At 50.6% G+C, this 12,149-nt stretch overlaps 2 protein-coding genes across 2 annotated transcripts; both read right to left on the bottom strand.

The window, feature by feature from the left end:
• Positions 1–203: 203 nt before the first annotated feature.
• On the bottom strand, positions 204–2,743 carry EI90DRAFT_3021975 (uncharacterized protein; the record flags this gene model as incomplete). The annotated part of the gene is made up of 4 exons (XM_039057730.1): positions 204–671; positions 735–878; positions 932–2,488; positions 2,546–2,743. The coding sequence occupies 4 exons, from the start codon at positions 2,741–2,743 to the stop codon at positions 204–206; spliced, it is 2,367 nt and encodes a 788-aa protein (XP_038908825.1).
• On the bottom strand, positions 2,675–3,263 carry EI90DRAFT_3088431 (uncharacterized protein). The gene is made up of 2 exons (XM_039062275.1): positions 2,930–3,263; positions 2,675–2,873 (listed from the first exon to the last, which is right to left on the bottom strand). Exons 1-2 carry the CDS (start codon positions 3,235–3,237, stop codon positions 2,819–2,821), a joined length of 363 nt encoding a protein of 120 aa, XP_038908824.1. The 5' UTR covers positions 3,238–3,263; the 3' UTR covers positions 2,675–2,818.
• Positions 3,264–12,149: the final 8,886 nt, after the last annotated feature.

Genomic DNA, 12,149 nt, shown 5'->3' with positions numbered 1-12,149 from the left:
CATTCGAGACAAACATGTTTTCTGTAGGCGCGCGCTGAACTCGCATCGCCGGGACTTAACAAATCATTTTCATGTCTCCAATGCATACTTTGCACTGCACTTAAGTATTAAAATTTAGTTAAAAACGTTGCGCGTGCGAAGAACGCACTCTAGTTTTTAAGTGCAAAATAACAAAGCGATGAGTCGAGGCTTTTTGTCCATTTTCAACTGAGGTTATATACATGTACATCGGGAGGAGACAGGAAATTATGCTTCCTATTAAACACCGTAGGCCCAGTCCAGGAAGATTCAGCCAGAGGGTTTGCAGGTGCAGATAGGATTCCAGGTAGAGATGTATTAGCTGCAGCGGTTGCAGATGATGATGCACCTACACGAGGGGTTTTTAATCGCTTTGCTTCAGCCTCAGGGCCTTCATCGCGCACGCGTTTTTTTGAGGGATAAGGAGGGAGAGAAGCGATGACATGCTTCGGGACGACAAAGTATTTAAGGACAGGAGAAGTAACGGGAGTATTTAACTGGGATGAGATAGCGGAAGAGCTGGGCTCAAAGGTCGGGTCAGATGTCTCTGTGGGGTGCACGAGAGAAGAAATGGACAGAGAACCACGGCGGCGCTCCCGAGAAGCCGAGGGCTGCGTCGCAACGGTATTGGCTTTTCGAACACGTTCCTTGTACTTGTGGGGTCGGAGGATCAGTTAGCAATCAAATTATGGGCACAACCAGATGATTGGACCCACCTGTTCCAATTCTGGTAGACCACGCCACTGAGCAATGGCTTCCAAGAATCGAAGAGCTGCACGTTCAACAGGCTCAGCCGGATATCGCTTCGAAAGGTCAAGCAAATGCGTGTGAAGGTCGGTCGTATGGTGCACACTGGCAAACTGAGGATATGGATAGTTAGCAAGAGAATCAAGTTCGCCTTGAGGAAACTAACCTCGGAGACACGTTCAGTCATCTCAACCGCCCATTCAGGATCAGTGTCAATGGGGCGTGTGTTTCCCAAACATGTGGTCTGGAATCCATTCGTATAGGAGTTGATAACACTCAACTCTGACTGAGTACCCGCGACGCCAGTAGGAATACCACGCTTGAAGAGAATTTTCGCAGCCTCGGCTAACGTAGGCATGCCATCGGGCTCAAACTGGGCAGCGTAAGCTTCCGAAAGTGACGTGTCAATCGATCCTCGCTTCTGGCTGACTCCATCATCCTCCACGGATTTCACGTCGGATGAGGTCGATCCCGAGCGGGCACGCATTGCGGAAACATCCTTTTCGTCAGGTTTCTCAACAACATCTTCCCAGTCCACACCTACCCCAATACCAAAAAGGATTTCAAGAGCATCGGGCCCCAACCAACCACGTCCCAGGTATCCCTCTAAAGCGGCCCTAGTGACCATACCACTCAGTAAGGCATACCAGATGCGGGTGGGGCGCCCGTCGCCAGTGGTGGAAGGAATGTCAGCAATAGAAGTGGGGTTGGAGGAAGAGGGCTCCGCAGGTATGACAGTCCCGGCCTTCACATCAGCGAATTGCTGCCGCTGCTCACGCATCTCACAACCAAGTTCTCGAGCGACGAAGGCAGATAGCCTAAGGAATCGCGGCAAAAGTGCAGCCATCCGTGTTCCGCTGATGGTGACTTCCTTTGGTTCGCCCTTGTCGTTAACGTCGTTGAGGACAAACTGAGGAATAGCAGAGCGCAATGGAATGCCGGGGTCCGGCAACCCTGAACCGATCGTGGTCAGGCTTCTTTGAATTAATAGTGTAAGGAGACCATTCTTGTCCGCTGCATAGGCCTCTGCGTGAAGGCACTCAGGTGGACATTCATCAAAATCCGTCAGGTGACTTGCACAAATGGGCCAACACCTTCGAATTCCAGAATTGTACAAATCCCGAGAACGCCCGACAGCTTTGCGCACTCGAGGGCCTCGGCTTGCATGCGACCCCGAAGATGATGAAGCAAAGGGCGGGCTAGAAACGGAGTGGGATGCCGATGCCGACTCGGGTCTCCTTGCAGATAGACTGTTCAATGATCCAAGCGCCCATGGAGACTCCATACCGGCCCCACGAGGAATCGAGGAAAAAATAGATCGCGCTGGAGGTCCACCTGACTTCGATTCCGAGGCAAGGCTGGACTTGACCCTAGTTTGCTGAAAGGACGAGATCGGAGTGAGGGGGGCGAGGGAAATGGGAACGCCTGGCGACGGTTCAAAATCCATTTGGGCCCAGCGCAATTCAGTGGAGGAAGCGGTGCCGCTGGCTACGATTGATGCAATGGACATGGGCGACAAATCACTTGACAACCCCGAAAGCACGTTCTCTGGTTGCTCATCGGGGCCAAAAAGGTGCTGATCGCGTGCGAACAGGTCGTTGACAAGAGCAGAAAGCACAATTCTGATCCTAACCCCATTTGGTAACACCCCCGGAACTCCAGGATTCACTTCGTGAGTGTGACGAGAACCAACGGACCGCTGGGTGAGTAAGGAAGTAAGAACCTATAGGAGACATCAACATGGGGTGGAAAAACATGCAGGGGAAAATGAATGGCTAACCTTCTCCATTCCTTCTGCGTTCGCCCTTTGAACTTTCGCGGTCTCAATGTCCACATTTGGTACATACCGGTTCGCATCAGCACTGAGGCCTTTATACCGGTCGTCCCCGGTTAACCCAAAAAGTAGCTCGCGAGCAAGTTCATCATCATTTTCAGTGACGTCCTTTTCGGTTGGACCTTCTGGGGACCCAGTCTGCATTCCCAGCTCTGATCTGACCTGGAATACCAGCGCCTCTCATGTGAGCGCTACGGTTGATTTTACCAACAGGCAGCTTCATCTAACCTGGTTGAAACGAGTGCGTGAATGCAGCCATAACATATGATCAAGACTGGGAATGTTGCGTCAGTAACGGGCGTTTGGGATGTGTGATCTCAAAACAAATACATCAAAGTCTGGACTGTCTTCTCCTTTGGAGGTATGCTATGAAGATGGTGGGCATGTTTGTGCGCTGGGGCTTTGTACGTGAAGATGTTTGGGGATGGAGGGGTCTGTTCTGGCTTTACTGGGTTTGGGTGAGGGATTGTAAAAGATGGCTTGGCTTGGGGTCTGGAGGTAGTAGGCTGCTGCAAATGGGGTACTGCTGGAACGACAAAGAAGGGAGACTTGGATGACGATGTAGGAAGGGTGATGCTTTGAAGTGATGGTAAAGCGTGCTGAGTGGACGAGGGTTGTTGTTGTTGTTGGACTTGCATGGTCCAGGGGAACTTCCGGGAACGATTACTGGGCCTCTGGATGGTACGTTGTCAATACTGGCGGCGTCGCTGAGCGCTTTTTGAGAGAGGGACGGGACGGGAATTGTTGAGGTCGCCTGATAACTTGCAGTGATGATGATGATGATAAATCTCTCTTATTACCCCGCGGCCTCGTGATGACGTGGCAGTGCGGCTATCCCGTCTTGACACCGTAGCGTACATGAGGGGATAATCTAAGCATTGTGGTATGGTGTCTGATTGGTATCTTCGGGTGTCAGCGATCCTCGGGTTCTGTAATGTCTGGGGTATTGTCGTGGGATTTGGTATGGAAAAGAAAAATAAATAGCGCTCTGTCCTACTGCTCCTCACTTCCGCTCTACTGCTGCTGTGCTGTGGTTGTTTGGGGCGCCCATGGTATGGGGGTGGGTCTCGTGGGTTGACCAGTTGTGTCTCGTTTGTGTTTGTCACCCGTCTTGGACTTCTTGATGAAGGTTGCAAGTCTCTCTATGCCCTTCACCTTGCCCATGAGAGTATTGAATTTGGTCTGGTTGCCGCATCCGAGGTTATGTCGGTATCTGCTGACACGGGGGCACTCGGATAGTATGTGTGTCCTGGTCTGTGTCGGTCTCCCGCAGTTGCAACTCTTGCTCTCTGATGCAATGCTGAATCGGTGGTAATATTCACCAATGTGGGTGTGCCCTGTGCAGATGATAATTTGCAGTGTTGGACCATGGTCACAAGCGGTCACATGGTCAGACATTGACTGGTCAAATTCATGTCAGACATGTCACTAGAGTGCGTGCTTCGCATCGCAACGACCTGCATAGCATAGAATGAAGGATGACGCTGTGAGGTCTTTGGGTAGCTCAGCACACAAAGCCGTAAGTGATACAAGTATGTGTATTTTACGGTGGTGTGTAAGCAGTTACCCAGAGGTTCCCGCTTACCCATGTGACTATATGTATCTAATTTACATATGACTTGGGGTTCGGGGCTATTGCCCTGACATTCTCCCCCCTTGTGTTGCATTTGCGATGCATACAAGGTTGATAGTGAAATAAAACAAATTTTTAATAATTGATTTACATTGAGTTTGGAATTGTCAATGAGTGTTTTTTGTTGTCACCACTTTAAAGTGGGCGATTTTATACATGTCGGTGAAGGAGAGAGGGAGGGTTTAAGAAATAAATGAGTGTGGGCCGTTACTTTGAAGTGAACGGCGATACATGGGTATCGCAGGGAGAAAAATAGTGGACCTTGTCGAAAATGAATTTCGACCCAAAGGTTGTATGTCTTTGGTGTTCCTCACTTGTTCCGTGAGGGTTCGTGTGTAAGTGGTGTTTACACACAAGCGGTGGTGGATGTGGGTCTTTTGGCGGAGTGGAGATTTCCGCAATTGTTACTTGCGGTTCCTCGCATACAGTATTGTGTGCGGGGCCTCGAGTTGGGGGAAGGTGTTTTCACGGGCGCCTCGATGGCGTATTACCATGTCACTTTCCCTTTTCTCAAGGGTGGATTCATTGCCCTGGAGGAGGGTTTTCCTCCGGCTTGTTCATCTGGACATCCAATTGCTGCGTTGGATGCGATGACGTAGCCTGGGCTACATTGTTGGGCTGTGGGCTCGACGAAGTGGGCGCTCCCTGGGTGGGAGCATGTTGTTGTGTTCCTGAGCTACTTGGCTCAGGTGTGGAGTACGGTAGGTCTACCGTTCTTCCTGTGGGGAAGGGTGGTCGTTGGGCTGGTTGTCCAGCGCAGAGACTTGCGTCTCTTTCCCGGTATTTGGAAGCTTTCGCTTCCCGTTCTGTAGTTCTTGCAGCACGTTCCTCAGGAGTCCTGAGTGGTTTGAACTGAGACTTTAGATAGGCGGCTTTGCCTAGACTTTCCCAGGAGATTTTTCCCTTATTCTCTGGGGAATTATACTCCTCCGCGAGTCTTGCAATACTCGGGAGTCCCAAGAAGTATTTCTCGGTTTCCTTCGCTTTATCATGAAGGGTTCTGTGTACCTTGCCGCTTTTGAAGGCGGCTTCGGCCTGTTCGTACCAGTGTACGAATTCTTTCCCACTCACACTTGTCCACCAAGCGTATGCGGCGTCGTGCACCGCTTCTGACCCCGCTATTCTCCTCATGGGGAGGTTGGGGTCGAATGTTATGTCGACTGGAGCTTCGACTTTGCTGAACTCGTTGAGTTTGGCGGTCTCATATAGCATGTGGACACTTCCCTGCAGGGTAGCTTGCCCATAGGGTGCTGAGGTACTCAGCGGCCCGCCGCCTCTGGCAGTGGTCCCCGTTTTAGGGTCTGCCGTCGGTTGCCTACCGCTCTCCCTCTTCCCCTCGACATGGGTTTGCCCTTCTGAGGGCGGGCCCTTATGCAACCCAGACAGGGTTGCCTGCCCACGGGGTGGCGGGATAGTCGGTGCCCCACCCCTTGATGCGCTAGTCCCCATGTGGGGTCGCGCCTCATGAGGCCCGGAACCGTATCCCCTCCCCCTGACCTGGGAGGCCCCCATCATGATGGGTTTGGCAGCGAGGTCTGCCAGTGTGCGTGCCTCTCTGAGCTCGCGTTTCCATAATTCGATCTCCCTTTTTTGGAGATCGACTTCTCTCTCTGTGTCTTTCAGAGAGTTGAAGATGCCCTCAGCATCTCTTTGTGCTCTGTTGTATTCACGCCTCCAGTGGGCGCATGTCAGGGCACACCCGCCTGACCCAGGCCCACCCGGGCCCACCCGGCCACACCACACCCGCTCCCCGCTGTCTATCCCCCTCCCCCCTCCTTCCTCCCTCTCCTCCCCCTTCTTTTCCCTTTTCTTTCCCCTTTCTTTATTTCATTCTTCTCATCTTCTTCTTCCTGTTTATTTCTTTCTATCTACACGGACCACCTTCCCTTGTATCGATGTACTATTGACCCGTCCGGCCCACACACCCCAGACGGCTTCCCGCTGTGCCCAGCACGCACGCATGTAGCGGACGCTCTCGGGATCCCCCACGGGGACACCCGGATGCCTGCGGCTGCCTCCGAGGATGACGTGGCACCTGTCATGTGACTCAAGCCGCATGTACATAAATGTACCTGAAGTGGGAACCGAAGAAGTAACCTTCTTCTCACATTCTCCACTTCAGGTAAGTAGTATAGTTTTCCTCTTTAATAATAATAACACATTCTCCACTTCAGTCTGAGTGGCCAGGGACCACTGTCCCGGATCGGGCCCGCCAGTACGCACGCCCGCTCCACACCCCGCGACGGCCTCAGTGCCGGGCATTACCCCCGGGCCCTCTCGACCCCGGACGCGTCCCTGACAGTGCAATGGTCGCAGGCATCTTCTGATGCCCTCGAGTTATCAGACCATGCCCATTTGGACGGTCTGGACGAGGAGCTGCTGTCGCTCCCTCATCTCCCTCCTACGAGGGACTTCATTTCTTTCAGCTCCTCGCGGAGCTGACCTGTCTGAGCAGCTACCGCTGACGCGATGGCTGATTCCGAGCCTGCATTTGGCTGGGGTGTTGTTGGACCTGGGCCGAATTGGCCGATCCAGGGGTTAATCTGGCCAGGGAAGTTCCCTGGGGAGTATGCCTGGGGCTGCAGCAGCAAATGCTGCCCCTGGAATGGTGCTTGTTGCGCCATCGGTGCAGTTTGCACTGCGTATGGTTGGAAGCCCCTCTGAGGAGGCTGAGGGTATGCAGTGCCTGTTAGCAATGCAGATGGTTGTTGGTTTGCAGCACTCATTTGTGCTGCGTGCGTCGTGTAGTCCATGGCACTTATCTGCGCCTGGTGTTGTTGTTGTTCCGGGGAGCCTTGCTCCCCGGGTTGTCGTATTTCGATGTCCAGTGGCTTGTTTGGATCGAACCGAGGGTTGCCTCCCCCAGAGAATGACATTTCGTTGTTATGTTTCTCGTGGTGGTGGGAGGGGTTTTTGTTCTTGCATGTGTGGGATTCGCTGCAGTTGTGTGTTCTTTTGCACGTGAGCCTGTGGTTCATGTGGTCTAGGTGAGTTACTCGCCTAGCCCATGTGATCTCTAGTACATGGTGTGGCTGTCCGGGCGAGTTACTCGCCCAGAACTTTCCCACGCTCTTGGCTGTGGGCCATCATCCCTCGGCTTTACTTCCTCCGCCTCCATTTTTGGGGGTGTAGTGATGCCGAGAGTTCCCTGTCTTCTTTGATAGGGAGTTTTTCTGGTTCCCTTACATTTTGTAAGGTGAGGTACTCGTCCAGGTGGACGAGGTCGTTGCAATTTCCTAGGGGTTCCCATGTGGTGTCCCCTAGTTCCCATTTGACCTTAAACCAGAGTTCGTTGTGAACCCACGTGTGGTTTAGGATTTCGTGAACTACTGCTTTGCGATCGGGGTCTTCCCCAAAATCATAGAATATGTTTACTTCCCTATTTGGGAAGATTTCCTGGTCATTCGGCTCGTGAGGTACGAGCCGGGATATGTGGAATCTTGGGTGGATTCCGCATTGTTCAAGTTGTGGTGGCAACTTGAGGACGTAGTTTGACGTCTCTGGAAATGTTTCCAGAATTTCGTAAGGGCTTTAGTTTTCCTGCCCTCCCTTTGGGTAGGTTCAGCTTATCCGTGGATAAGTATGCAAGCTTGCCTTTTCTCAAAGGCAGGTCTGGGCGTCTTTTCTTATTCGCCTGGATTGTTTGAGCAGCGCGATTGTGTATTATCGCATCGTGTGCTGCCATGAGGTTTTCCTTCGCTTTTTGGGCGAAGTCATTTACTCCCGGGTAGTCCGAGAGTGGTGCTGTTAGGCACATCTTTGGCATATGGCTGTAGATTAATTCGAACGGGGCAAATCCTGTCGATGTGTTCAAGCTCGCATTGATCGCGAATTCCGCCATCGACAGTTTCGCTGCCCAGTCGCGTTGGTCTGGTCTAACCATTGCACATAGTATTTGTACTACTTTTTGTATCATTCTTTCCGCTTGGCCATCGCCTTGCAGGTGGAATGCAGTTGTGAATTTCAACTGCACACCGAGTATTTGGTGTAATTCGCGCCAAAATTTTGACGTGAATTTCGAGTCTCGATCTGATATGATCGAGTGTGGTAGACCGTGGAGTCTTACAACTTCACGAAGAAATACGAATGCTAGTTCTAGTGCATTCGTTGTTGTCTTTATTGGAATTAGGTGGACGTTGGACGTCGACCTACAAATGATTACCCAGAGGTAATCATATCCCAAGCTTGTTGGGAATGGACCTGTGAAGTCCATGGCTATTGACGACCATGGTGTCTCCAGGGTCGGGAGTGGGTGAAGCATTCCGGGATTTCTCCTGGTGCTTTTCTTTGTCGTTTGACAAGTTCTGCAAGACCTACAGAACTTGTGGGTATCCTTCCTCATTGACTTCCACCAGAAGTGTCGATGGAGGGTTTCCACTGTTTTCTTGGATCCTAGGTGTCCAAGTGTTTCGTGGATGTTCTCGAGGATTATTCCTCGAATGGACTTCCTTTCGTAGTTCCCTTTCGGGACTACTATTTGGGTCGTTCCTCCTTCTCCAAGTCGGGTTATCAGCCCATCTTTTATGGAGAAGTTTTTGAAGTTCCCCAGGCTCTCTAGGATTTCCCAGTGGATCTGGCTTGGCGAGTATCCAGATTTTATTGCCTCGATGAGGTCTTTCTCTTCGAATTGTTTTCAAAGGTTCTCTTCTGGAATTATGATTTCTTCCAGATTTTGGGCGCTCCCCCCTAGAGTTTCCTCTAGGTTATCACTCCCCCCTAGAGCTTCCTCTAGGGTATTTCTCGCGCGTATCGCTGCGAGTCTCTTTCTCTCTGAGTTTTTACTCAGGGTACTGCTTAGTAGCAGTTCTTCGTATTCCTCGATTCTGTTGGGGATAATGTCTTCTGCATTTTTGTCCAGGTGGATGTCCGCCGACACATAGTCATCGAAATGCAGATCCTCGTCTGTTGACGAGTCGTAGTATCGTGAGAGTGCATCTGCCACTTTGTTCTTGTGGCCTTCCACGTATTTTATTTCGCAATTGAAGCTTGCAAAGAAGGCTTGCCATCTCAGGTGTCTACCTGAGTTGTGGTTTTTTGCTTTGAAATATTCCAAAGCTTTGTGGTCCGTGATTACTGTGAATTCATGGCCTCCCATGAGGTCATCTTGCCATCTCATGAGTGCTTCGAGGACACCCAGTGCCTCGAGCTCGTAGGCGAAGTACCTACGTTGTGTGTTGGTGAACTTTTTGGACATGAATGCGGCCGGGTGGCAAGTCTGCCACCTTTCGCCTTGTCCAATTAATGCACCCATGCCCGCTGGGCATGCATCTGTTATGACCCAGACGTGGAGTTTGGTCCTCTCTTCTTCTGAGAGGCTTTCCGGTGGGTTCCACTGGACGGGCTTCAGGATCGGAGCCCTGCATGCTAGACGTTTGATCTCATCGAAGCATTTCTGGTGGAGTGGTGTCCACCTGAATGTCTGCTTGTTTGAGCAGATTGTTTGCAGTGGTCCTGTGTAACCACTGATGTTTGGCATGAATATCGATAGATATTCTACCATTCCCAGGAATCTTAGGACTCCTGTGTGGTCTACTGGCTCTCGCCAGTTGCGGATTTTTTCCATTTTATCTGCTTGAGCGTGGATGCCCTGTTCATCCACATGGCTTCCTAGAACGTCTAAGATTGGGGCAAATGGCTGGAATTTTTTCCGGCTTATGTAGAATTTCGCCCCTTTTAGGCAAGTGAACAACCACAATAGTGCTTTATTGTGGTTTTCCACTGAGCTTGTGCTGGTGAATATATCGTCGAACCAGACGTGTAGGCGTCTGCCTACTTCTCCTTGTAGTTTCCAGGTCAGTGCGCACTGGAAGGTGCAGGGAGTGTTGCAGTCTCCTTGCTGCATCGTGTTCGAGTTGTACGTCCTGTGGGGCATAGAGAATGTTGTCCTATGGACGTTGTCTGGGTCCATGCGTATTTGTTCGTACGTGTCCGACATATCGATCTTGGATCGGTATGTTGCTCTGGCAACTGATTCTTGGATCAGTCGCATGTCTGGCATTGGTGTGACGTCGAGGATCGTGTTTGAGTTACAATTCCTCGCGTCTATTACTGTGCGCAAAGATCCATCTGCTTTGTGGATGCACAGTAGTGGGCATGCTCGCTCGCTGTTTGCGGGATACCACCATCCTGCTTTTACATAGTGATCTATTTTGGTCGCTAGTGCTTCCTGCAGTGCTGCAGGACATCTTGGGGTGTTTTCCCGAAATTTCTTGTTCGGATCCTTCAACGGGATTCGATGGTTCACCTCCCTCAAGGGAGGCATTTCTAATGGCGCTGGCACCATTACGGTTTCGAATTTTTCTCTCCACCACTCCCTGAGTGTTTCGAACTCGGGGTTGTTCATGGAGAGACCTTCCAGGTGTGGTACGTCTGGAAGTTCTAGTCCTTCCGGACTAGGATTGGGCCCACCTTCAGGGTATTTTCTTTTGATTACCCTGAGGTGTGTTTCAATCCCGCCTCCCTGTCAGGGGGGCTTCTTTTTTTGGTTGTTCTCGAGCTCTTGCTCAAGTTTTCCATCCGTGTGATCTTGTCACATGGTCTTCGCTTATTCTATGTTGCCCTTGTTCACCGTTCTCACTTTGTGGGACCGGAAGTCTAAGCTTACCTGGTTTTTGTTTAACCAGGGGGCGCCGAAGATGGCATCGTATCTGTCGATGTTGATTACATCGAAGTAGTGTTTTTCTATGTGGCTCTTGATCTCAACGTCCATGTTTGTTCCGAACAGGATCTGTGATCTTGTTCCTTTCGTCCCCATTTGAAGGACGACTGGGTTCTCCAATTGGAGAATTGGGATGTGGACCACGCAGACAAAGTCCAGCGATAAAGCGTCCGTTTCGGCTCCACTATCAAATAGCACATAGGCTTTTATGCCTGCTATTTTTATGTGAGCCGTTAGCGTTCTCTTCGTTGAGAGCGGTCTGTTTGCGGGGTATTTTCCTGCATCTTTTGAGATGCGGAATTTCGCATCAAACAAGGGGGACTGGGTTTTGATGGACTTTTGGTCCTTCTTCCCTTTGTCCTTGTTTTCCTTGGGTACTTTGGTGTATTTCCCCAAGGCATCTTTTCTTGGTGCTTCCACCAAGGCTGTTATGGAAATGGGAATTTCCCATTTTAGACTCTTATGGGTTCTGTATCACATGATTTGTATAGTAATTAAGTTTATCCAATCAATAAACAACCAAAAACCCGCTGTGCTAACATCTGTTACAACTAATGTTAAACTGCCTGTGATAACATCTGTATAACCATATGAACCCCATTCCCCAACCTTTCCCCTTTCCTGCGCCTCGAACGGACGAAAATGGGCGCCTCCGGCCCCATTTTTGTAACAAAGGCTTCGGTGACTTTTTCATCTGCCATGTTTTCTAGCTGGCGTGCTACAGCCAGTTTGATTTTGTAATTTATGTCGTCATGGTCGACGACTGACATTGGGCCCATCCTTATGGTCCCAACGTTGACTTCCTCACCCTCTGAGTCGGGTGAGTATTGAGGTCCTTCATATGGGTCCTCTACTTCAAAGCTTGATGCTTCGGAGTTACCAGGGTTGTTCTCTGGTTTCTCATCTGATGAGCTTTTCAACTCTTCATCCGTTGAGGTCGCGATCTCCATGGCAGCTATGCGCCTTGGTTTTTCATCGCTTGTTACATTGTGTCTTGGGCAATCTTTCGTTTGCCCTATTTTGCCGCATTTGCCGCAAATTGAAATTGACTTTTGGTCAGTTTTCCTCGAGTTTTTCGAGGATGTATCCTCTTTCCATCTGGGTTTCAGCTCTTCAGCCTTCTTTCCTGATGGGAGGGCTCTACCGCAGCTCGTGGTTGCTGTGGTAGTTGTTCAGGTATAGTAACCTGATTTGTAGGCTGAAGACATCTTCAGCCCGTCGATTATCTCGTCTACACGAGATATTGCTTTTAACATCTC

This window comes from Cantharellus anzutake (genome assembly GCF_015039405.1).
Source record: "Cantharellus anzutake strain C23 chromosome Unknown EI90scaffold_135, whole genome shotgun sequence".
NCBI classification, from domain to species: Eukaryota; Fungi; Basidiomycota; class Agaricomycetes; order Cantharellales; family Hydnaceae; genus Cantharellus; species Cantharellus anzutake.
Note: the sequence above shows the minus strand (reverse complement) of the source record. Positions and strands in the feature narration are given on the sequence as shown.

What these genes read in the sequence shown, in the direction of transcription:
- EI90DRAFT_3088431 (XM_039062275.1), bottom strand. Translation starts at nt 3,237, where the DNA reads ATGCAAGTCCAACAACAACAACAACCCTCGTCCACTCAGCACGCTTTA. An exon ending in AAGACAGTCCAGACTTTGAT is followed by an intron (nt 2,874 to 2,929) that starts GTATTTGTTTTG and finishes CAACATTCCCAG; the next exon opens with TCTTGATCATATGTTATGGC.